General features: G+C 50.6%; 2 protein-coding genes and 1 long non-coding RNA gene across 6 annotated transcripts; 2 read left to right on the top strand and 1 right to left on the bottom strand.

The window, feature by feature from the left end:
- Positions 1-791: 791 nt before the first annotated feature.
- On the bottom strand, positions 792-7797 carry Spata31d1b (spermatogenesis associated 31 subfamily D, member 1B). The gene is made up of 4 exons (NM_001167593.1): positions 7581-7797; positions 6406-6445; positions 5886-5946; positions 792-4754 (listed from the first exon to the last, which is right to left on the bottom strand). The coding sequence occupies exons 1-4, from the start codon at positions 7764-7766 to the stop codon at positions 956-958; spliced, it is 4086 nt and encodes a 1361-aa protein (NP_001161065.1). The 5' UTR covers positions 7767-7797; the 3' UTR covers positions 792-955.
- A 1069-nt stretch (positions 7798-8866) lies between these two features.
- Gm40972 lies at positions 8867-13394 on the top strand. 3 transcript variants are annotated; one of them, XR_873547.2, is made up of 3 exons: positions 8867-9603; positions 9751-9827; positions 13190-13394. It is a non-coding gene; the product is annotated as a predicted gene, 40972 (long non-coding RNA). The 3 variants fall into 3 exon arrangements; XR_873546.2 differs by having other exon boundaries at positions 12775-13394; XR_873548.2 differs by lacking the exon at positions 13190-13394 and adding an exon at positions 12636-12765.
- A 99-nt stretch (positions 13395-13493) lies between these two features.
- On the top strand, positions 13494-19998 carry Spata31d1a (spermatogenesis associated 31 subfamily D, member 1A). Of its 2 annotated transcripts, NM_028157.2 has the most exons (4): positions 13884-14116; positions 14993-15035; positions 15880-15940; positions 16059-19998. In NM_028157.2, exons 1-4 carry the CDS (start codon positions 13931-13933, stop codon positions 19777-19779), a joined length of 4011 nt encoding a protein of 1336 aa, NP_082433.2. In that variant the 5' UTR covers positions 13884-13930; the 3' UTR covers positions 19780-19998. The 2 variants fall into 2 exon arrangements, with proteins under 2 accessions (XP_011242863.1, NP_082433.2); XM_011244561.3 differs by lacking the exon at positions 15880-15940 and having other exon boundaries at positions 13494-14116; positions 16059-19936.
- The last annotated feature ends 5299 nt before the right edge of the window (positions 19999-25297 follow it).

Below are 25297 nucleotides of genomic sequence, written 5' to 3'. Positions count from 1 at the left end.
GTGTAAGGTTTGTATAGGGGTTAGAACACTGTTCCTTCCACCCATCAACTATGTGTATGTATGCATTTGTGTAAAGCTTGTCTGGGCATGTTGGAGCTCATGTGTGTGTGTGTGTGTGTGTGTGTGTGTGTGTGTGTGTGTGTGTGTGTGTGAAATGTTTGGAGCCTGATTGCTGGAGCTTTGCTCTGAATATTCTATGGGAGAATGTGTCTGTCTGTAGTTTTGTATGTATGTATGAAGTTACCGGACTCTTTCCTTTGTTCTATTCACTCTGTGTGTGTGTAAATTTTCTTTCCTTCTCTTTCTCATCAGCCCCAAGGAATTAAAAGAGTTAATAGTTTATCTGCTGGCCACAGGGAGTACCAGCCCCAGTAAATTAAGCTGTGTTCCCTCAGAGGGAAGTCTACTGAGTAACTAACTCTTCTCTAGCCAATGACTGCCATTGGCAGCAGCCTCTGTAGATATCAAGATCTACCCTCAGCAGCAGCTCTAACCACTGACCCCCCCCCCCAATGGCTGTCTGCCTCAGGTTACCCACCACAAGGATGCCAAAGCTGGTTATTGGCACTCAAGAATAAGGAAAAGGTCAGAGAGGGAAATTATGACCTACGGGCTGAGGGAAAGCAACTCTGCGGTCACCTCAGTCCTTTAAAAGAAACCTCAGGGGACAATGGCTCTTCTAGAAGCACAAAGAAGCAGACAGTAAAATCTGGAGCGATTGGCTCCTTTCCCTGATCCAAGTTCTGGAAATAACCTAAGCCACACACAAAGTGCACAAGAAAACGTGTTTTCAGAAAATTTACTGGTGAAATCAATACTGTCAGCAAGGGAAATTTTACTGGTGGGTAGAAAACATTCCCCAGAGATTCTGGCTACGCATTTTGTTTGGCTAATGGAAACAAACCGCGCCTTCCACACAGAGAAGGGCAGCAGGAAACGCATGCTAGCTTCATGCCTACAGAGAGGACTTTGGTGGAGAAGCAAGCACAGGGGAGGTCTCCACCCTCTTAGCTTTTCCTGTAGGGCCACACCTCTCAGGGGCTGTCTGCCCCTGTCCTGGGCTGCAGGACTCAGCCCTTGGCACTGGAGAGCAGGAACCTCTGCAGCACAAGTGGGGCAGCCTCTGGACAGGCTCTGCCTGAGCCTGCAGGGGCACCTCCTGCTGAGCTCCTTCAGACCCCATGAGGGGAGACACAGGGACCTGGGGGCAGGGGGTGACTGTCCCATGCCTGTGCCCCAGCTGCTTCCTCAGGACCATCCCAGGCTCCCTCACACAGTTCTGAGCTTCAGGGTTCCCACAAAACTCACTTCTCCCTTTGATGGGGCTTGTGCCCTTCCCAGATGCTAATGGAGAGCAGCCCTTGGCCAGGGACTTTTCCTGTCCTTTGTGTTTCTTCCCAGGGGACAGCCTCTGCCAGAAGCCCTTCACCTGGCTGGTGAACTGATTTTCCTGAGGCTGACTCTTAGGTGTCAGTGCTGGGGAGGCTGTGAGTCCTTGTGTCTCCTCTGGTGCCCTGGCCTGAACACAGTGTCCCTTCCCTGTGGTCTGGGATGTCCCTAAGCCTGCATCCCCTCCCCCAAACTTTCCTGCCTCAGTTGCCAGCTGTGGCAATCCCCTGGCAGCAGGGAGACAGTCCTTGTTCTTGCTCTTGCCTGAGACATATGCAGGGACCCAGGGACCCTGCCTCGACTCCATGCTGATGCCCACAGTGGGCATGTGCACACGCAGCACCTGAGAAACTGCCATGTCCCCACCGGAGGGGCCCTGGGGTTTGGAAGTCATTTCTTGTGGGGCAAAGGGCGTGGCAGGCAGGTCTGGCACTTGGTTGTGTGTCCCGCCCTCTGAGTTCAGCTGAACTTCTGTGGACACCTGACTTTTAGAGTCAGGGCTCTCAGAGTTGTGGAGAAATGACATTCCCTGCGGGGACTGACATGCAGTCACAGGGCTCCCTGGGGAGCACAGGCCTTGGGTGCCTTTCAAGCTCTTAGTGGACTGTGGGTGAAGACCCGGGAGTTGCTCTCCCTTGTGTAGCTCTGTGGAGCCCTCAGCCTCGGAGCCGTCTTCCCGGCTCCTCCTTTCTTCCTGAGACTCCTGTGTGTTGGTGCTGGAAGCCAGTCTCTCATATGTTGGCCCACCTGGGCTCATGGGCAGCTCTGGGCCAGGTCTGTTGTGTGATCCAGACTGCTGCACGTCACCTTTGTCTGCCCTCCTGGGTGTCCAGTGCTGGGTTGGCTCTCTGCCCCTTGGGGTTACGCTAAGGTCTCTATCTACACCCACCTTCTTGTTCTCAGAGGCTGGCTGGCTGTGGCCCACCAGCGAGGCAGCAGGAAGAGGCCTCTGTTGGGTGGGGACTGAAGTCATTGTCCCCATTCTATCTCCAGTAGTTGTTCTCCGGAGGGACCTGGAGGACTTGGCAGGGTCTGCTCTAGAAACGTTGTGGGCTTGAACGTGGAGCTGAGGGAAAGGCTGAGAAGGCTCTGCTTTTGTCGAGTAAGACTCTAAGGACTCCTCAACCCTTTGTGGGAGGCCAAATGCCATCCTTCTGCGGAAGGTGGTGATGTGTTCTTCCAGCATCTTCTCTTTGCTAGGACTAAGCGCTAAGCTGTGGGGGTGCCTCGTCAGCATGTGCTCCTTACATGCCATTGGTGCCAGATCTTTCATTCGTTTGGGCGAGGTCTCTGGTGGAGGCTGCGCTATGTTTGCCATGTTCACAGAATGCCTCGACCTATCCACTGTGGTAGGGATCTCACCCCTGCTGATTTCCCTAATTTTCTTGTTCAGGTGTTTTTCCAGGGCTTTTTCAATTCCTCTCTGGTACTGTTTCACCTGTGAGGGGCTTGAAAACCTGGGAGGCTGCCTGCCCATACGACTCTTCCGGTGTGTCTTCAAGTGAGACTGCACACTGTTTTGTGAAGCCTCCTGAAAGTTGTTACCCCAGGATTGGTCATTGTGGCCCCTATCTTGACTATATGTTCGTTCTTTGACCCTAGTCTCCCGTAGAGAATGCCTTCTAGGCATCCGATTTCGAGAGCTACCTCCAGATAAGACCTGAGAGTCTTTGTTGCCTTGGTACTTAAAGAAAGTGATCCAAGAGAGTCCCCGGTTCTTTTTTGACTCAGAGAAGTCGATCAGTTCTGACTGGGGACTCATGAGTGACAGGGACTTGTCGATCCTGTCGGGCAGGCCCCAGCGGTGTTGGATGAGTCTCTTTCGGAGATGGTGTTCAAGTTTCTTCTGGAGCTCACTGGTGAGGGGGAAGTCTCCAGGAAGGATGGGCCTGGGAGTACAGGCCTTGGAGGAGCGACTTCCCAACAAGACCTTGGGAGGTGAGGGACAAAAAGTATACTTGGACTTTTTGACCATGAGGGGTAAACCCCAGACCCTCTCCTGTTCCTTTTTCAAGATGTTGTATTCCAAGCACTGCATCTCAGAAGAACTGAGAAGCTGCTCGTCTCCCTGGGGTCTGTGAAAATGCACCCCACAGTCTCGAGGCTCGGATTGATGAGAAAATGTCAAGATTGAGACCCGGGATTGGGGTTGAGGCTGAGGCTGCAACTCGGCAGGAGGGTCACGTTGGGGATGGGACTGGGGTTCGGTCTGTAGCCATGTCTGTGGTTGATATGCATGCAAAGGTGTGGGAAGCATACAGCCATGAGAGTAGTCAGCAATGGAGGCCTCAGCCATGCTGTTGAAGCAGACCAATGCTGAGGAACGGTCATAGGCGTTAGTGGTAGTAGGGCTCAGGGCCTCACTGTGTAGAGAGGGGGGCCCCCAGAAGAGCAGGGAAGACTGAAGCTCCTCATGGTCTTCAAAAGTCTTGGAGTGAGGGAGCGGCTGGTGCGTGAGCTTGCCTTTGCTGCTTGACGAATGAGAAGCCACAAAATCCTGTGGCTCACCCGATGTCTCTCCTGATAGCAGCTTCTCCGAAGAACTGGGTGACTTTATAAAACATCCTTTGTCCTCTTCCTCCTCCCACTCCTCCTGCTCCCCCTTCACCATCAGGAAATCACTCACTTTCTTGTCTAGCCTTTGGAACAGTTTCACGGCATTAGAGTTGGGAAAAAAGAGGTATCCAGGCTCTACATGGCAGGCCCTTGTGTCTCCCTGCAAAGGGACTTGAGGAACATGAGGAGCTGGGAGATACTGGTTTTTTGAGTCTGAAGATAATTGGTTGTCAGCAGCAGGCTGCTGTTGGGGGGCCTCTGGCATTGTTTGTCTTACACAGCCAGTGCCTTGGGCTGGTGGGACATTAGTGGGCATCTCATTGAGTCTGTCCACCAGAGATCTCATGGTTTCCAGTTGGAAGACCACTTCTGACTTCTGCACTTCTCTTGTTGGAAGAGGAAAAGAGGCAAGTGGATAGGGTGGGGTGGGGTCCGGGAGAAGTGAAGGGTTCAAGGGAAGTGTGGACTCTGGTGTCAGAGAGTCGTGCAGCAGTGTGGCTGAGTAGAAGCCTTCTAGGGGGGCAAAGCAGTTAGGTGAAAGGATGGACGGAGCCAGCGGTAAAGGCTCCGGTAGAAGGGCTGGAGCCGAATGCCCTGCCTGGTTTCCTGTGAGCAGAGAGGACAGAACAAACGAGGCCTCCGTCCCAGGAACTGTGGAAGCCACGCACAAGTAAGAGGCTTTACCATCTTTGAGGTGGTCCTGGGAGAGCTGATGACTGATATTGCCAGATCTATCACACACAGGCAAGAGGGGATCTCTGTGGAGTGGTAGTTCATTGCAGGAGGCCTCAGAGGGCTCTTCCAGAGAGCTGTGAGAGATATGAACATCAAGCTGTGGGGCCATGAAAGGCAGCCTATTTTGGTTGAATGAGGCTTACTCCCGAGACCCAGTAGAAAACTCTACAAGGGACAGAACAGCGAGCCACGTTCCCAGAGACAGGTGCCTGACACTACAGAGCCCTCAACTCCATAATTCTGTGACTATCAGTCATGCAGACAATATCCCAAGCTCCTGGCATTCTGGCTACACCTCCACAGTTACCTGACTATAGCCAAGTATGCTCCCCACAGTTACCTGGCAACAGCAAGATAGCCCAGCCCACTATAAAAGGGGCTGCTTGGTTCCTCCTTGCTCTTTAAGCTCTCACCTTCTTAGTCTCTAGCCCTCCTTCTCTCTCTCCCTTCCCCACTCTCTCCACGTGGCCATGGCCAGCCTCTTTCCCTCTTTCTACCTTCTTTTCTTCCCCCTACCTTTCTACAATAAAGCTCTAAAACCACAGACTGTCTCTGCTCATCAAGACCGACCATGCTTGAACAATGGGATAAGCTTTCCCCTAACCAGCCACATCTAACCTCTCGCTGGAAGGTCTTCCTGTGCTCCAGCCATGGGCTGGACCAAGGACTCTTGCTTGTGTGAGAACCACCCAGCGCCTCCCTCTTCCCTCTTCCCCCTACCCTCTCCTCCCTTCAGGCCCCCACTTGTTCTCAGCTCTTCTGCGGTGTCCAGCAGTGTGTGGGATACCCGAGGTTGAGAACCTGTTATGTCGTACTGCCCCTGGCTCACCCTCCCACCAAGCTGGGGTCCAGTGGCTTCCCACAGACAGACACCCACCCGGGGCCTCGTGGAAAGCGTGCCGCATTCTCCCATGTCTGCCCGCCCAGAGCACCGGAACTCTGGCAGGACACGGGTTTTCTCCCACTCCCTCTTTCTCCCATACCCACTGCCCAACACCAAGCTATTACTGGGGCCAGCCTGTGGAAATAAGGGCCTGCTGGTCTAGCCCATTCACACTGCCATATCCAAGGCTGTCCTCTGAGGCCTCCTACCATGTCCTGTTGCTATGTGACCCCTCCCCGGAAAGGAGGAGGGAGGCGCTGGGTCCCTGGGAAAGAATGAGGTATGTGGGGAAAGGGACCAGGGAGGAAGGGAAGCCAATCACCTTGGCTGGGTTGTCTGCAGCTCCCTCCTCTGCGCCGCTTCTCTCTGGCAAGCTCGCCCACCTTAAATAAGCAAGATAATGGGTTATGGGGAACAGAGGCAGACAGTAGCACTGCATGGGACTAGACTTAGGGAAAACACTTAGGGTCATGATTCCTGAAAGCACGGAGTAGCATCAACAAGTGCTCTGTGAGAACACTCAGAATGTCCAGAGCTCTATCTGAGCAGCAAGAGTGATTTCCTCATAGCTGCCAGCTCCCCGGAAGGGAACAGGGGACACAGTCTCAGAAGATCCCCCAAGGGGCTGTCCCAGTCGTCAAAGACTGTCACTCAGAAGATCCCCAGGGGCTGTCCCCACATGGGTCTGCCTGTCTTCCTATGAGTCTTTCCTCACAGGGCTCCTCTCTCTTGTGATTAAGGGACTATGTGTAGCAACTGACATGCTCAGATCATAAACCTGGGATCCTATGGAAAGGACAGGGTAGGGATCCCTGAGAAGAGAGGCAGAGGCAGACACCTACCTTTGAGGGTTTGCCTTCTCTTCTTCCCTTTCTCCCATAGCTGCCAACGAGAGAAGAGAATGAGCTCCGGAACTCACTGGTTATGTCTGTCTTCCTAAGAGACTCAGAATCCCACTGACCAGGCACATCTCAGGACCCACTGAGTAGCGGGCGAGACCTGTGTGCTTTATTAACTGTGGAGGTGGCAGCTTATTCACACTCGCCTTGGGAAGCTAAAGGACAGGGTGGTGTCCTTTCCGAGGACTTTACCACTGTGCTGCTCCTGGGGATGGCCAGTCCCAGAGTGGAGGACTGGGCTCCATGCTTTCTTCAGAGAGGCCTTCAACAGTCAGCACTGTGATCCTGGATCCTAACCAGTTCACCGTGGAGGAGGGTAGGGGAAGGGACAGGTGATGCGGGAGTGGATCATAGGATCACTGTCAGGAGAGACTGGTCCCATCCCCAGAACCCAAAGACTGGAGCCAAGCCACTAGGACCAGTTTCCTACTTTGTCCTGGAAAATTCAGGCACACACAGATAGGAAGGTGAATGTGGGCTCCAGAAGGGAACCTTAGTCCTCCCTGATCCCTCTCATATCTATCCTCCTCTCCCCTCCCCTCTCCTCTCTTCTCTTCCCCTCCCCTCTCCTCCCCTTCCCTCCCCTCTCCTCTCTTCTCCTCCCCTCCCCTCCCCTCTCCTCTCCTCTCTTCTCCTCCCTTTTCCTTTCCTCACCCTCCTCTCTTCCCCTCTGCTCTCCCCCTTCTCTTCCCCTCCCCTCTCCTCTCCTCTCCTGTCCTCTCCTGTCCTGTCCCTCCTCCTCTTCCTTCCCCTCCTCTCTTCTCTCCTCCCATCCCCCATCTCCCTCTTATATCCTCCCCCATCTCCCTTCTCCTCCCCTCTCCTCTCTTCTCTCCTCCATCGCTCTCCTCTCCTCTCCCCTCCTTTCCTCCCTTCTTCCCATCCCCTTTCCTCCCCTCTCTACCCCACCCCCATCCCCTCCCCTTTCCTCTCCTCTCCTCTCCTCTCCTCTCTCCTCCCCTCCCCTCTCCCCTCCCCTCCTCTCCTCTTTCCTCCTCTCCTCTCCTCACTCATTTATCCCAGACATCCCTCTGACAGCCAAGCTCACCCCACAGCCAGAGGACAGAACTACAGCCCAGCAGTGAAGTCTCTCTTGGGAACTCACCATCCTTCCTTACCTTTGGGGTGTATTTCTCTCTCCACAGCAAGTGTATAAGCAGTTTTAATATCAGGTAGGAGATGTACAGAAGCAGTAGCCCCAGTCCACTCAGAAGAGTGTAGTTGAGGTCTATGTGGTAGGAAGCTGAGCCTAGGGTCAGCCATGTCTCACTGAGGCCATTCAGAGCTGAGAGAATCTTCTCCATGGCAGCAACAGCATGGCTGCCTGAGGTGTCTGAGGCTGAGGGTTCCTGAGCTTGACTAGAGTCCCAGGCCTACCTCACAGAGCAGGGAGAGTCACAAGGGTTTCTGAGGGTGGGGAGGAGGGTGTGTCTCCAGCCCTTCCCCCACCCCCAGGAGCTCCTCAGAGCCCTCTGCCCAACCCTGCTGCTCCCTGTTTCTCTTGCTGTTTGGAGAACTTGATTTGGACCTCAGCTGTGCTGGGACCACGTGATGCCTGGGACTTTACTTTGCCGTGACATTTACTGTCCCAGGATAGTAGCGTCATCATACAGATGTCCCATACACAATGGCTGTCCCTTCCCTTAACATGGGTCTGTAACTCGAGGTTCTTTTACACATCTTTTTTCCAAATGTCAGTTAGTAAGTTTGGTGTATGAATCAGCTTATAATGTCTTTAATTAGAGGGGCAGAATCAAATCACAAAACTGACTTTTCACAAATTATCCCCAATTGGCCAAATGATATGTGCACATGCCTGTGCATGTCGCACAGAATGGATACTCAACACTCATAAAGCTTCATCAATCAGAAAAAAAAAAGTAAACTGGTTGCAGGAATTTGCAACCCCGATAAGCCTGTATAAAAACCACACAATCCAGTTATATTTATAAGCTATGTGCCTAGATCGGGCAGATCTAGTGCTTACTGACTTACTCCCCAGCTATGAGACCCTTTGGTGTTTGCAGATTCCCCAGACCATGTGGTTCTGCTCCATTCCCCCCCCCCCCCCCATCCTCTCTCCTTTCTCATTCTCCTCTCTCCCCTCTCCCAAAACCCTCAGTCCCTCCTTTCTTCTCCACTGCCCAATCACAGGCTCTAGCTTTTATTGACCAGTTAGAATAGGGAGAAGGTTCACATGAGATCACCCTGAATATATGATTGACTGGCTAGTGGGTGGGGGGTAGCCCCTCTTGAGGAAGCAGAATTAACATCAGAATACAAACAGCATTCAGGTCAACCCACGACATTAACTTACTCCAATAATACCAAGAAATTTTAGTTCTAATCATTTTATGTTTATGTTTGTGATTTAAATTTGGCTTCACACGGAAGGACTCACGAGAAAGTCAGATCTGAGATATTCAGGAGGCGGACTAAAGTGAGTGTGACCAGGAGGAGAGAGAGATTTGGGCAGAGAACGCTAAGCTTCAGGAGTGAGGGAAAGCTGGAGCAGCTGAGAAAACAGAGTTGATCCTAGGCCAGACTGGAGTGGACTAGACTGACTTGTCAAACAAGATGTCTTGGATAGAATAAGGCATAGTGGGAACTGGATAATTGGCACCATAGGGTCCACTGGAGGTCGTTGCCCAGTAGGTAGACTATGGCCAGGTGGAGAACACTGAGCACAGGAAGATGGACGCTCACTAGAAGGGCTGGACCAGAGTGGGCAATAGGCCAGGAGATACCACCACAATGGTATGAAGTGGGAAGAGGAAAATGCTGGGTCCGGTAGGGGGAGCCGGAAAACGGAACTCAGTGGGTAGACTCTGAGCTGGAGAACAGCATGCTGGGTAGAGTGGGGTCAGGAGGGGAATGTGGTACACAGGGTCACGAAGGTGAGCTGGACAAACAGTAAGGTCTGGGTGCACAAGCAGCGCCTGTAGAGTGGGGTGCTCTAGGAACAATGGAGGAGAAGAAGCGGGGCGAGTGGAGGAAAGATGTGTGTTGGTAGAACAGACAGCGGCAGTAGGAAAAGGAGGCCGCGGGTCTGTGAGACGAGGGACAGAGCACACCGAGGGAGTCAAGGTAATGCGATGGCAATGGCGGAACTATTTGAGCTGCAGGACAACAGAGTCAAGGGTAAGTCGGGCCAGGGTGTGCAGGCATCCAGGGGCATGATCCAGAATGAGCTGGAGAGGCGCACGCAACCTGGAGGGCAGGGGTGGTGGGCGTGTACGGGTTATACCGGGTAGAATCATGGGTAACGTGAGTTTTGGAACACTGCAGGGCTGGCAAGAGAGCTCACGGAAGACAGTGATGATGTCAGCTGCCATAGACCCTGAGGACTAGGTTGGGTTGAAGAAGTAAGTACTCTGGTGTGGCCTGGGGGATGGGAAGGTTTTAGGACAGGGGACATGGGCAAGGGGCAGTGGGAGTTACCAGGGAGGAGGGTGGCTGGAAAGAAGGTGGACTGGGATGGCCTGGGGAGCAGGATGGGCTGTGTTTCCTGCAGCCACCCTTTAGGTTGTGTTGGGAAGCAGGGCGTGCCGGTTGAATAAGGTCCCTGTGGTCAGTGTCAGTCTGGCATGCCAAGAAAGGCAGACTAGACTAGGGCACAGATACAGTGCAGACTAAAATCCAGGGAGCAGCAGATTTAGGGGACATGGGGTGGACAGGCAGGAAGAAACAAGGACCTGAAATGTACTGGGTGAAATGGAGTGGGTTGGGGAACGGGGTATATTTAATGGACCGTAGTGGGGATGAGCAAGCTAGTAAGCAAGAGATGGGAAGTCAGAGAGAACCCGTGGGACAGGCAAGATGGTAGCTGCCTCAGTCAGGGTTTCATTCCTGCACAAACATCATGACCAAGAAACAAGTTGGGGAGGAAAGGGTTTATTCGTCTCACACTTCCATACTGCTGTTCATCACCAAGGAAGTCAGGACTGGAACTCAAACAGGTCAGGAAGCAGGAGCTGATGCAGAGGCCATGGAGGGATGTTATTTACTAGCTTGCTTCCCCTGGCTTGCTTGGCTTGCTCTCTTATAGAACCCAAGACTACCAGCCCAGGGATGGCACCACCCACAATGGTCCCTCCTACCCTTGATCAAAAATGAAAAAAATGCCTTACAGCTGGATCTCATGGACGCACTTCCCCAACTGAAGCCCCTTTCTCTGATATAACTCTAGCTTGTGTTAAGTTGACACACAAAATCAGCCAGTACAGTAGTCAAGAGAGGCTAGATTAAATTGGTATAGGAGGCACAGAGGCCCTTGTGTTCCTATGTATTAGGGGGCATCTAGAATGTTAGCATACAGGGTTGTTCCTTCAAGGGAAGAAATGGAAAACCTGTGACCCACCAAGAAGGCTGAGAGCAGGTGCACTTTCTAGCCTGGTGACCTTTGACTGTCTGTGTGGCAGAAGACCACCAGCCCCTCCCCCAGAGCCTCATCATAAGCTAGTTTTTCCTCAGCCAATCTATAGAAGAACCTGTCTTTATGGACCGTGTCACATGTACTTGTTGGTTTTCCGGGACAGGGTTTCTCTATGTAGCGTTGGTTATCTTGAAAGTTGCTCTGTAGATCAGGCTGGCTTCAAACTCAGAGCTCTGCTTCCTTAACACTATGCCTGGCTTATGTTCCACGTAACTTCACAGAGAGTTTTGATGTAGTCACATATGCTCACTTTGTGATCTGTTATTTACACGGAACTGAGTTAATTATCACAGGGAGAAGTTTTTACCAAATTGAGCTTTGCTTAAACATGCCTAAAATAAACCACCTGGGGTCAGACTCCAGCAGTCTGAACCAACACCAGCTACTCGGTTGTGTGAAACAAACTGTTTTCTTGCCCCCTGTGAACTGTTACTCTGCTGGCTATGGTGGCTTCAGAAATCCCCACAAACTGGCAATGGGACAAGCTTACAGGCAAAGGTCCTACTAGGGCAAGTTTTTGAACAGTGCAATTTGTGGGCTGGCCAGAGGCAGACAAGGGCCAGTGGGTTTACAGGGAAGGCTGCCGCTACCTCCCCTACCCCCGCCCCCCCAGAAACCTGTGCTGACTTGCAGAGAAAGAGAGGCTAAGTGTACTAGAGTGAGGTACAAGGACCAGGAGTGGCTTCCCAGACAAAGCTGGGGTGGTGGCTGGGCCACATCAGGATCCTCATGAGTGGAAACACAGGGCACTCCAGGGTACAACAGAGTGCCTGCTGTCTTTCCCATAGAATGACCATCCGTCTTCTTACTCTACCCATCACCAGTGTCTCCTTGAGTCAAACTTACTGAGAAGTGTTGCAAGAACAGGAAGACATTTGTTTCCTCGATAGAGCCCTCTGGGACCATCTTGAACAAAAGGTCCTTACAAAGCCACCATTTCTTTTTCTTTTCTTTTCTTTTCTTTTCTTTTCTTTTCTTTTCTTTTTTTTTGTTTGTTTATTTGTCTTTTCTTTGTTTTTTGTTTTTTGTTTTTTGAGACAGGGTTTCTCTGTATAGCCCTGGCTATCCTGGAACTCACTCTGTAGACCAGGCTGGCCTCAAAATCAGAAATCCGCCTGCCTCTGCCTCCCAAGTGCTGGGATCAAAGGCGTGCACCACCACTGCCCAGCTCAAAGCCACCACTTCTTTTGTGAGAAAAAAGCATCGGGGAGTATCCTGAAATTCGCATACAGGGATCAAGAAGATTTAGTGGCATAAGGAAAAAGAGAAACTGGGGCTGTAGAGATGGCTCAGCAGTCAAGAGCACTGACTGATCTTCCAGAGGTCCTGAGTTCAATTCCCAGCAACCATGTGGTAGCTCACAACCATCTATAATGGGGATCCGATGCCCTCTTCTGGTGTGTCTGAAGTCAGAGATGGTATACTCACATATATGGAATAAAGAAATCTTTGAGAGAGAGAGAGATAGAGAGAGAGTTCTGAGTATTCATGGCATACCTCCTAAAATACTTCATGAATCTTATCCAGCATACCACATGTCTGTGTGTGTGTGTGTGTGTGTGTGTGTGTGTGTGTGTGTGTGTGTGTCTTGGTTACCAGTATGTGGCTCCATGGAAAAGTTATGACACTGTTGGGAAAGAGGCCCAGGAGAAAAAAGCTAGGTGATTGGGATGTACCTTGAAGGGAAGACAAGGCCCTTGGCCCCTGATTTTCTGACTTCCCTTTCTGTTTGTCCCAGGACAGCCACTTCTTTTATAATACAGTCGCACAATTACATGCGTCATACTAAGGGACATGCTAAGTGACTGGAAATAAACGGTGTGAAACCATGACCCTCCAAAGCTTTTCTTCTCTTCATCCTCGGCATTTTATCACAGGATGAAGACTGACATACGATGATGAACCATGTCTAAACCATCATGTGATGCTGCGGGGTGGGGTGGGAAGTGAAGTCATTTTGAATATCCAATCATCAGGAGAATGGTGAACCAGAGCCTCACCCCAAATTCTTAAAGGAACTCACCAAGGCCCAGAGGCGTGCAGCGTTCAGTGGGAAACAAGGCCACAAACCAACCCCAAATTGAACAAAGCATCAATTCTTCTTTAAAGCAGGTGTAGATGAGGATGCGCAGCAACCTCCGGGTTATTTAACCCTGACGCTGCTGCTTGGATAACATGTGAGAGGTTCCTAGGTTTGGGATTATGTGGTTACCTAGAGCGGACGACAGGCAGTCAGGGACGGGCCTCAACCAGGTTCTTCTTTAAGGCACTGACACCGACTCTCTCCTCAAGGATCCCGGGCACCACCCTCAGAGCTTACCAACAGCCAGCCCCATCTAAAAGAATGGCAAAACTCCTATCATCCGCCGACACAGCAAGGAAATGAAAAGAGGAAAGACCAACTCTTCCTAGACATGAAACTGGTACTCTGACTGGTCACTGCAGCTCTGTGCACCTGGAGCATAATCAAAAGCCTTAATGCAATTAAATTTTTACTAACTGCAGAAAAAAAAATACACGGTATACAGTTATATCCAAGAATACATGAGCTGACCAAAAATATATGCTCTAACATGATTTAGTATTTGTATCAGTTTTATGACTTAACTGTGTTGCTATGACTAAAAGACACTCAAGCTCGACTCAGAGACATTTACTTCTAGATATTCGAGAAGATAAATAAATATAATAGGCAGAGGGAATAACCATTCTGCAGATAGCGCATATGTGAGAAGGGCCTAGTTGCCAAGGCTGTGAATATCTCAGCAAAGCAAAATCCCAGGCACCACGTGGTCCCAACACAGCTGAGGTCCAAATCAAGTTCTCCAAACAGCAAGAGAAACAGGGAGCAGCAGGGTTGGGCAGAGGGCTCTGAGGAGCTCCTGGGGGTGGGGGAAGGGCTGGAGACACACCCTCCTCTCCACCCTCAGAAACCCTTGTGACTCTCCCTGCTCTGTGAGGTAGGCCTGGGACTCTAGTCAAGCTCAGGAACCCTCAGCCTCAGACACCTCAGGCAGCCATGCTGTTGCTGCCATGGAGAAGATTCTCTCAGCTCTGAATGGCCTCAGTGAGACATGGCTGACCCTAGGCTCAGCTTCCTACCACATAGACCTCAACTACACTCTTCTGAGTGGACTGGGGCTACTGCTTCTGTACATCTCCTACCTGATATTGAAACTGCTTATACATTTGCTGGGGAGAAAGAAATACACCCCAAAGGTAAGGAAGGATGGTGAGTTCCCAAGAGAGACTTCACTGCTAGGCTGTAGTTCTGTCCTGGCTGTGGGGTGAGCTTGGCTGTCAGAGGGATGTCTGGGATGAATGAGTGAGGAGAGGAGGGGAGGGGAGGGGAGGGAAGGTGAGAGGAGGGGAGGGGAGAGGGGAGGAGAGGAGAGGAAAGGGGAGGAGGAAGGGGGGAGGAGAGAGAAGAGGGGAGAGGAGGGGAAAGGAGAGGAGAGGGGAAGGGAAAAAAAGAGGGAAGGGGAAAGGAGAGGAGGGGAGATGGAGAGGGGAGAAGAAGAGAGGTATGAGAGGGAGGACTAAGGTTCCCATTTGGAGCCCACATTCACCTTCCTATCTGTGTGCCTGAATTTTCCAGGACAAAGTAGGAAACTGGTCCTAGTGGCTTGGCTCCAGTCTTTGGGTTCTGGGGATGGGACCAGTCTCTCCTGACAGTGATCCTATGATCCACTCCCGCATCACCTGTCCCTTCCCCTACCCTCCTCCACAATGAACTGGTCAGGATCACAGTGCTGCGTGTTGAAGGCCTCTGTTTAGAGCCTGGTTCGTGGTCTTTAGCCTCACACACAGCCCTTGGAGAGAGCAGAGATGTCAATGCTGCCTCCAGACTCCATGCTATCAAGAAGACTTTTTGTTGAGATCCCCAAGTGTGGACATTGTCGTGGTCTCCTCTACTTTCCCAGAGAGAAAAGCAGTGAACATAAGTGATTACTTCTAAAGTTAGTAAAATGAATGCATAAATCTCATTTATTCAATAGACCTCAGGATAATGTGGTTAGGAGTTCTGAATATATAACAAAGAGAAGCAGTACAAAGAAGTCTCACGTGCTCACTGTGTTTCTCTTTTCCTTACAGCGGCAGAACAGCATCAGGCGCAAACAAAGGAAAGCATTTAAACGTAGGTGTCCACCTATTAACGTCACCATCCCAGCGTCCCCCTGATGTCCTTTCTATGAAGTTTCAGGTCCATGATTTGAAGATGTTGCTCCTGAGACTCCGATTCACAAGATCAACCCGAGATAGAGCTGAGTCCCCTCTACTCCCCCACGCCTGAAGCAGTGGGCACAGCATCTCAGAACATGGAGTTCTGCCCCCTGGCTGTGGAATGAGCAGGGAGACAGGCATGGCCCTTCAGGAATCTTGTGGGATGCGCAGGCGGGTACTGGCTGCTTTGAAGCACAGCTTAAGTCTCCTGACACTGTGTCCCCCGTTTCCTTCCCCGGGAGCTGACAGCTATGAGGAAATCATTGAGCAGCGTTTCCTGCAGTGGTTTTGAGAGGCACTTGAAACAACACAGGGGGTGGGGGAGGGGAGATTAGCAAATGAGCCGCATGTGCGCACACACGCAAACACACACACACACACACACACGTGTGAATGTCCTGAGTGTTCCCACAGAGCACTTGTCACCATCTGCAGGTTCTCCTACACACTTTTCTTCCATTTTAAACGATCTAGATATTTAGTACATGTGATGGGTGTTTTCCTTGCACGTCCATCTGTGTACCACAGCCCTTAGAGGTCGTAAGAGGGCATCCGCTGTCCTATCATTGGACCCAAAGGTCGTTGTGAGCCACCATGTGGGTTCGGAGGACTGAACCCGAGTCCTCTAGAAGAATCTCAAGTGCTTTGAACCACTGAGCCATCTCTCCAGCCCCCTTGAATGTTTTTTCTGAAAGGCCCACCTTGTGAGCCTTCGTTTCTACCCTCCTCCTGGAGTACACGTGTTCTCCATTTTCCAGGGAGGAAAGTTGGCCCGAGAGACCCTGAGGAAGGAAGGAGGCTGCAGACAGTCCTACAAAGGTGACCCATTCCCCTCCTGTCCTGGCCCCTCTCCTCAGCTCTCTACCCTGGCCAGCAGGCTTGCTTTTTCACATGCCCGACTTGACTAAAGCTCTCTGACCTTTCTCTCTCCTTACAGCCCAGACAAGCCATATGATCCCACGGGCTTTCGGCAAGCGCTATGCCCAGATCCCCGTTGTCGCGTATGTAACAAAGCAAGCACTCAGGTCAGACACCTGCTCTCTCAGGCTCCCCTGGAAGATGGTGCTGCCTCGGTGTCCTCTTTGCCATCTACCGCTCCCCTGATAGAGGCTTCGCTTGCTCTGCCCCCTCACTTTCCTGCCAACCGACCAGGACACCCAGCTCCAGAAACTCCTCCCCACACTTCTCGCTCCATCCACTTGCAGAACCAAATCACTCCTTTGGATGGTGTATCTTCTCCCCCCATATCGCTCAGCGCCTCTCTGTCACCACAAGCTGCTGCCTCCTTAAACCCTGCAGTGTTACCGGCCCACACCCCACGCAGAACACTTGCCTCTTTTCCACACCTACATCCAAACGCCACTCAGGAAGCACAGTTAGCTCTCCAAGCAGAAGTTCCCCAGCCTCCCGTGGAAAGCCCTAGGGAGCGGTCCCCCAGTGTCTCAACTGCCAAAAGCACTGTCTATGAGCCAGCATCCTCCCGGCCACAGTTCACTGCTGAAGACCAGTCCCTGACAAATTCGACACATGTTATTAACCATCAGCCTCCTCCATCAGACTCCTATGCTTCTCAGGGCTCATACCAGGGACTCACAAAGGCCTATGCTGTGGAGCCTGGGGATCATTTGTCTCCCAGCCCCGATGTCTTAGCACTCTTCACGAAGCAAGAGGAAGGGGATGCTGATGGCACTGTGTATAAACTTAAAAGGGAGAAAGCAGTATCTTATATAATGCCATCAAATACTTCAGGGGAAATCTCAGCATCAACTGCTGGTCTAGAGAACTTGGAAGTCTCCCACCTCTTAGGTAATGAAAAGGGAAAGCCAGAGGACCCTCACCTACTCCAACAGCCCTCTCATCTGAAGAACTCTGAGGACCAGTCAGAGATAAAGGACATCCAGCTCTTCTGGGGTCTCCCTTCTCTCCACAGTGAGTCCCTGAAACATGAGGCTGCCAACACAGGTAACAGTTACCCAGGAAGGGACTATTTCAACAAAGTGGCTCAGGCCTCCACAGGCAGTCATTCTTCCAATCTTACTTACTCCACACCTCTGCCCTTGCCTGAGAGTGACCAACAAGGGCAGATTGTACCTCAGTCTCAGATCATGCCTGACTCCCTTGCCAACTCTAAGGCCCAGCCTCAATCCCTAGCCCAACTCCTGTCACCTTCTCCTCAGTCCCAGCTTGGGATATGTGGGGTGCGTTTTCATAGCCTGAAGAATGAGGCACAGCCTCTCACCCCATGTGAAATTCAACAGCTGGAATACAACCTATTGCAAAAAGCGCTGCAAAGTTTCTTGGGTTTACCCACTCTAACTGAAACATTCCAAGAAAGCTTCTGTCCCCCACCTCCTAAAATCTCCTCAACCAGAAATTCATCCAAGGTCCATGCTCCCAAGACAATCCTTCCTGGAGACTTCCCTCTCAGCCATACACTCAAGAGGAAACTCGAACACCATCTTCGAAAGAGACTCATCCAGCGACACTGGGGCTTGCCCCACAGGATCCTTGAATCTCTGTCATTCTTGAGTCCTCATTCAGAAATTCCTGAGGCCCCCAAGCCAAGGGACACCCATGGACTCTCACGGGTCTCTCTCTATAAGTTTAATGCCAACACAAACCTACCAAGCTCTGGGGTAAGCCAATCGGAAAGATCCTGTAAGAAGCCCTTAGAGAGTCACCCTCCACAGGAAAAAGACATCAACGTTCAGAGACACCGTCCAGGGATAAACCAAAGAGATCCCATACAATGTAAGTCCTGTGGAGCTACAAAGAGCACTGTACATTCTAATTCTGAGACAGACCCAGAACTTCAGCTAGGGAATATGTCTGGAAACATTTCAAAGGCTTCATGGGTCAGACAGTGCCAGAAAGAATGTGAAGCTTACCTGCAAAAACATCTGGGCAAGGACACTAAAGAAATTAGTGGGAGTGAGAGGCCTAGTGCTGTGGACAGCTCAAGGCATTCTCGGAACATGACACAGCCTCCACCTGAGACCTGCCCCAGACAGATGGAACCATTGGCATGTGAGGAGGATGCACTGACGAGGCACCCCCACAGCTTAGCGATTGGTCCTAGCAAAGAGAAGACGCTGGAAGAACACATCACAGCCTTCCGCAGAAGGATGGCATTTGGCCTCCCAAAAAGGGTTGAGGAGTCCTTAGAATCAGACCTTACAAAAGCAGAGCCTTCTCAGCCTTTCCCTCAGCTCCACATTCAAGCCCACAACGTTTCTAGAGCAGACCCTGCCAAGTCCTCCAGGTCCCTTCGGAGAAACACTACTGGAGATAGAATGGGGACAATGACTTCAGTCCCCACCCAACAGAGCCCTCTCCCTGCTGCCTCACTGGTGGGCCACAGCCAGCCAGCCTCTGAGAACAAGAAGGTGGGTGTAGATAGAGACCTTAGCATAGCCCCAAGGGACAGAGAGCCAACCCAGCACTGGACACCCAGGAGGGCAGACAAAGGTGACGTGCAGCAGTCTGGATCACACAACAGACCTGGCCCAGAGCTGCCCATGAGCCCAGGTGGGCCAACACATGAGAGATTGGCTTCCAGCACCAACACACAAGGGTCTCAGGAAGAAAGGAGGAGCCGGGAAGACGGCTCCGAGGCCGAGGGCTCCACAGAGCTACACAAGGGAGAGCAACTCCCGGGTCTTCACCCACAGTCCACTAAGAGCTTGAAAGGCACCCAAGGCCTGTGCTCCCCAGGGAGCCCTGTGACTGCATGTCAGTCCCCACAGGGAATGTCATTTCTCCACAACTCTGAGAGCCCTGACTCTAAAAGTCAGGTGTCCACAGAAGTTCAGCTGAACTCAGAGGGCGGGACACACAACCAAGTGCCAGACCTGCCTGCCACGCCCTTTGCCCCACAAGAAATGACTTCCAAACCCCAGGGCCCCTCCGGTGGGGACATGGCAGTTTCTCAGGTACTGCGTGTGCACATGCCCACTGTGGGCATCAGCATGGAGTCGAGGCAGGGTCCCTGGGTCCCTGCATATGTCTCAGGCAAGAGCAAGAACAAGGACTGTCTCCCTGCTGCCAGGGGATTGCCACAGCTGGCAACTGAGGCAGGAAAGTTTGGGGGAGGGGATGCAGGCTTAGGGACATCCCAGACCACAGGGAAGGGACACTGTGTTCAGGCCAGGGCACCAGAGGAGACACAAGGACTCACAGCCTCCCCAGCACTGACACCTAAGAGTCAGCCTCAGGAAAATCAGTTCACCAGCCAGGTGAAGGGCTTCTGGCAGAGGCTGTCCCCTGGGAAGAAACACAAAGGACAGGAAAAGTCCCTGGCCAAGGGCTGCTCTCCATTAGCATCTGGGAAGGGCACAAGCCCCATCAAAGGGAGAAGTGAGTTTTGTGGGAACCCTGAAGCTCAGAACTGTGTGAGGGAGCCTGGGATGGTCCTGAGGAAGCAGCTGGGGCACAGGCATGGGACAGTCACCCCCTGCCCCCAGGTCCCTGTGTCTCCCCTCATGGGGTCTGAAGGAGCTCAGCAGGAGGTGCCCCTGCAGGCTCAGGCAGAGCCTGTCCAGAGGCTGCCCCACTTGTGCTGCAGAGGTTCCTGCTCTCCAGTGCCAAGGGCTGAGTCCTGCAGCCCAGGACAGGGACAGACAGCCCCTGAGAGGTGTGGCCCTACAGGAAAAAGCTAAGAGGGTGGAGACCTCCCCTGTGCTTTCTTCCCCACCAAAGTCCTCTCTGTAGACATGAAGCTAGCTAGGAGTTTCCGGCTGCCCTTCTTTGTGTGGAAGGCACTGTTGGGAGGTTTGTTTCCATTAACAAAAGAAAAAAAGAAAAAAAGATTTTCTCTGGCATATGTTTTTACTTACAATAGTCTCTTATTCCTTTGCTAATAAATTTTCTGTAAATTTGTCTGTGTGTGAGTGTGTGTGTGTGTGTGTGTGTGTGTGTGTGTGTGTAAGCCCATGGGTGGCAGAGGATTTAGATAACAAGTCTTATGCTTAAGAAACAGGACTCAAGGGGCTGGAGAGATGGCTCAGTGGTTAAGAGCACTGACTGCTCTTCCAGAGGTCCTGAGTTCAAATCCCAGCACCCACATGGTGGCTCACAACCATCCGTAATGGGATCTGATGCCCTCTTCTGGTGTGTCTGAAGACAGCTACAGTGTACTCATATACATAAATAAATATAAATAAATAAATCTTTAAAAAAAAAAGAAAGAAACAGGACTCAAGGGGCTGGAGAGACGACTCAGTGGTTAAGAGCACTGACTGCTCTTCCAAAGGTCCTGAGTTCAAATCCCAGCAAACACATAGTGGCTCACAACCTTCTGTACTGGAATTGATGCCCTCTTCTGGTACTCATATACATAAAATAAATCTGAAAGAAAAGAAGGAAGGAAGGAGACACTAGAGCCTCCCATGGCTCTTATTGAAAGCATGATCCACTTCCTTCATCTTTCTGTAACCTCAATAACAATGTGACTGACCACACCTTCCCTCTATTGTCCCATATTCTTGGAAATGGACAGGTTTTGTATGAGGTTGTTCCATATTTTTGTATGAGGTTATCCTTGCCTGACCAGGACATACAGTGACTCAGTCCACAGTTTTGGAACAGCTGTTAGTGATCTAAGATGTACCTTGTGGGTGTTCCTTCTGGTCCTGAGTCGAGCTATGTATAATGAACAGGAGGCAGCATCTCCCTCCTGCTATGCACACTCACTGGTGAGACACGCTTACCGGAATATGCCACCCGTGGGAATGACGTCCCTTCCCTACTTATTTCTTCAGCCTGTATATAAGATCGTTCTTTAAGTCAAACTGTGACCCTGCCTTCAGCGGGTGAAATGTCCGCCAGGCAGCCAGGTCATTTTCACACTGACAAAGTACCCAAGCAAGGGACTGCATGAGTGGGTGTCCATCTGAGCATAATGTAAAGAGGTAAATGAGCTTGCTGTGCAAGCACTCAGATCTCATCCCAAGATCCCAACACAATACTTTCACTGCACCGACTGATCCATCCGGTTGGCATTTTCTCGAGGCCGCTAACGATATCACAGAGCTTTCTGTTGTCAAAGTATGAGCATCACTAACTAGGTCAGCCTGCGCCAGGCCTCAGTCCTTATTTCAGGGAAGGTGATACAATGGCTGCCATCCATGCTCAATGAGGATGCATACTTAGTGTACCGGCTGGTTTTGTGTGTCAACTTGGCACGGGCTGGAGTTATCACAGAGAAAGGAGCTTCAGTTGGGGAAATGCCTCCGTGAGATCCAGCTGTAAGGCATTTTCTCAATTAGTGATCAAGTTGTGGTGGGTGGTGTCATCTCTGGGCTGGTAGTCTTGGCTTCTATAAGAAAGCAAGCTGAGCAAACCAGTAGAAGCAAGCCAGTAAGTAACATCCCTCCATGGCCTCTGCATCAGCTCCTGCTTCCTGACCTGCTTGAGTTCCAGTTCTGACTTCCTTTGGTGATGAACAGCAGTGTGGAAGTGTAAGCTAAATAAACCCTTTCTTTCCCAACTTGTTTCTTGGTCATGATATTTGTACAGGAATAGAAACCCTGACTAAGACTCGTGTCCTAGTGATGGAGAGCTGGCTTAATGGTTAAGAGAACTGACTATTCTGAAGATCCTGAGTTCAGATCCCAAAAATCACATGGTGGCTCACAACCATCCATAATGAGATCTGATGCCCTTTTCTGGGGTGTCTAAAGACAACTACAGTGTATTTACATTTAATAAATAAATAAATCTTTAAAAAAAAAAGAAAAGAAAAGAAACCCTGTCTAAGACAGTGTGTGCGCTGCACGTGATGACACCTCCATCTGCATGGGACAACAGAACTCTCTCTCACCTGCAGTTCAAGTATCTCTAGTGAAGCGAGCACAGACTCCATGGGTTAACATGTTCTTCTCACCAAAACTCTGCCTTTTTACATGCAGGTCTCAAGGAAAGGAGACAAAATGCCAGGCAAGATGCTAGGATTTGTGTGTATTTCCACGGTAGAGATGTCTTGTGGGTCTTAAAACAAATATTTCCACTGCTGCTCCAGTCTACTGTCTCTTCATGACCTCCTTCCAGGGTATGTCACCTGCCATTGCAGGGACAGAGTCACAGGACATCAGAGAGATCGCTGAGTGGGCAGAGGCTCCAGAGGGGACAGAACTGCAGGATACACATAAGACCCAGTTATCCACGGAGCCAGTTGAGCCAATGATTTGCCTGCCACTCCTCTCACATCTGTCACCCAGCCTGTCACCTGTGCTGCCATCAGTCATGGTCCAGTCCTGGGACATCACCAGAACCTGTGTCCCTCTTCTGGAGATCCCGGCTTTTGACTTCTCCCTGTATTTCCTGCACATTCTCACACGGGGTTAAATCCTTTCAAATCCACTTCAGTGATATTTCTACTTCCTGTTCTAACCACCAGGATTTCAGCCCCATTTCCTTCCCCTTAAGGAAGGGCTCAAGAGATTTCAGGCAGGGAACATTCACCCAGCAGCCTCTGTTCCTTTTGGAGGAAGGCAAGTAAAACCTCAGGCTTTGGTGTCACCCAGAGACGTAAGGAAATCATTCTGATGGAAAACTAGAACAAGCTTCTAATTGTCCATAAGGGAAGAACCCCCTGAAGTCTGGTACTTCCTTCAGAAAAGACACAGGGCAGGGTTATTGGTGCTTTTTGTGTGTGGTAAAATGCCTGCTTACTCCAAAGGCCAGAGCTGGTGGAGAGATGGCTCAGTGGTTAAGAGCACGACCTGCTCTTCCAGAGGTCCTGAGTTCAATCCCCAGCAACCACATGGTGGCTCACAACCATCTGTAATGGGAGCCAATGCCCTCTTCTGGTGTGTCTGAGGACAGCAGCTGTGTACTCACATACACATACATCATTCAGAGACTGCCCCACCTGGGGATCCATCCCATATACAATCACCAAACCCAGACACTATTGTGGATGCCAAGAAATGCTTGCTGACAGGGCTTGATATAGCTGTCTCCTGAGAGGCTCTGCCTGACAAATACAGAGGTGGATGCTCTCAGCCAACCATTGGACTGAGCACAGGATCCCCAATGGAGGAGCTAAAGAAAGGACTGAAGGAGCTGAAGGAGCTTGCAGCCCCATAGGAGGAACAACAATATGAACCAACCAGTACTCCCCAGAGATCCCAGGGTCTAAACTACCAGCCAAAGAGTACACATGGAGGGACCCATGGTTCTAGTTGCATATGTAGCAGAGGATGGCCTTTTTTTGTTTGTTTGTTTGTTTGTTTTGTTTTTGGATTTTTCAAGACAGAGTTTCTCTGTATAGCCCGGGCTGTCCTGGAACTCACTTTGTAGACCAGGCTGGCCTCAAACTCAGAAATCTGCCTTCCTCTGTCTCCTGAGTGCTGGGATTAAAGGCATGTGCCACCACACCCGGCTGAGGATGGCCTTTTTGACAACAGTGGGAGGAGAAGCCCTTGGTCCTGAGAAGTCTTGATGTCCCAGTGTAGGGGAATGCCAGACAGGGAAGTGGGAGTGGGTGGGTTGGTTAGCAGAGGGAGGGGAGATGGGATAGGGGGTTTTCAGAGAGGAAACCGGGAAAGGGGAAAACATTTGGAATGAAAATAAAGAAAATATATAATGAAAAAAGTCTTTAAGTTCTAAAAAACAAAACAAAACAAAACAACAAAGAACACAAAAAGAACTATACAAAGAATCAACAAAACCAGGAGCTGGTTCTTTAAGAAAGCCAACAAGATAGATAAGCACTTAGCCAGACTAACCAGAGGGCACAGAGACAGTATCCTAATTAATAAAATCAGAAATGAAAAGGGAGACATAACAACAAAATATATCTTAAAATAATTGTTCAGTCTGTTGAATATTAACAGTTGAAAATATTAAAATCATGTTCTACAGAAAAATAAAACAACAAAGGCCAGAGATCTACGAAGAAGGGGGAGCTTTCTGGGTTGCGTGCCTCGTGTTGCCTTTGATCTTACTGTAACCTCTGACAGACCAGAGGATATGGCGTATGGGCAGGAAGCCGGTTCACCTGGGTGAAGTCAGGATGAGGAGGAGCTGCAGGAGTGGAGAGAGCCTGACCGAGAGTCATCTCCCAACCCTAAGGCTGTCTATACCTCAGAGCCAAAGGGACGGTCAGGTCCTGTACCCACAAATGATAACCCACTTCCCCAGCCAGAGTTTTAGAATCAGAATGTTTATTGAAATCTACAACCTCTCTGCAGGTTTGACCCTCTCTGGTCCATCCAGCACTTGAACGACTCTGGCTGGGGAAGTGGGAGGAACAGAAAGCCGAGAACTCACATCATCTCGTGCAGACACAGGAGCAAAGCAGGTTTTCCCAGTACGTTTTTACTGCATCTTGTACAGAAGAACACAGAGGATAAGCATTCTACAGTCAGGTAAGTAACGATGGACAAGATGTTCCTTAAGATGACCCACTGACCTCTGGGCTGGTTGGTTTTTGTCAATCATTTTGTCAAAATGAACATATCCTAAAAGAGAGAATTTTAACTGATAATACGCCTCCATGAGAAGGGCTTGTATATGGATGTGGAAGGGCCTAGCTCAGTGTGGATGGCCAGTCCTGGGCAGGTGCTCCTGGATGGTATATGAATACGTGCTACGAGCTCTGGGAAGCAAACCAGTATGTGGTACTTCTCTATGGCCTCTGATTCACTTCTACATTGAGTTGCTGGCCTGACTTCACTCAGTAATGGACTAAAACTTATAAGATGGAATAAACCCTTTTGTGATGGTTTGTATATGCTCTCCGCCCAGGGCATGGTACTATTAGGAGGTGTGGCTTTGTTGGAGTGGGTGTGGGCTTTAATTTTCTCATCTTAGCCACCTGGAAGTGAGTTTTCCACTAGCAGCCTTCAGATGAAGATGTAGAACACACAGCTCTGCCTGCACCATGCCTGCCTGGACACTTCCCTGTTCCCCATCTTGATAATAATGGACTGAACCTCTGAACTTGTAAGCCAGCCCCAATTAAATGTTGTTCTTATAAGACTTGTCTTGGTCATGGTGTCTGTTCACAGCAGTAAAACCCTAAGACACCTTTTTCCCCCAGCTGTTTGGTCATGGTACTTTATCAGAACAATAGGCACTATAAGAAACCCAACACCCTACATGCAGAGACGGATCCTCTATGAACTTAGTCCTGCATCCAGGTCCAGAACACTGGGCCTGGCTCACTTCACC

Source organism: Mus musculus, chromosome 13 (genome assembly GCF_000001635.26).
Source record: "Mus musculus strain C57BL/6J chromosome 13, GRCm38.p6 C57BL/6J".
Taxonomy (NCBI): Eukaryota; Metazoa; Chordata; class Mammalia; order Rodentia; family Muridae; genus Mus; species Mus musculus.
The sequence above is the reverse complement of the archived record's forward strand: the minus strand, read 5'-3'. Positions and strand labels throughout refer to the sequence as shown.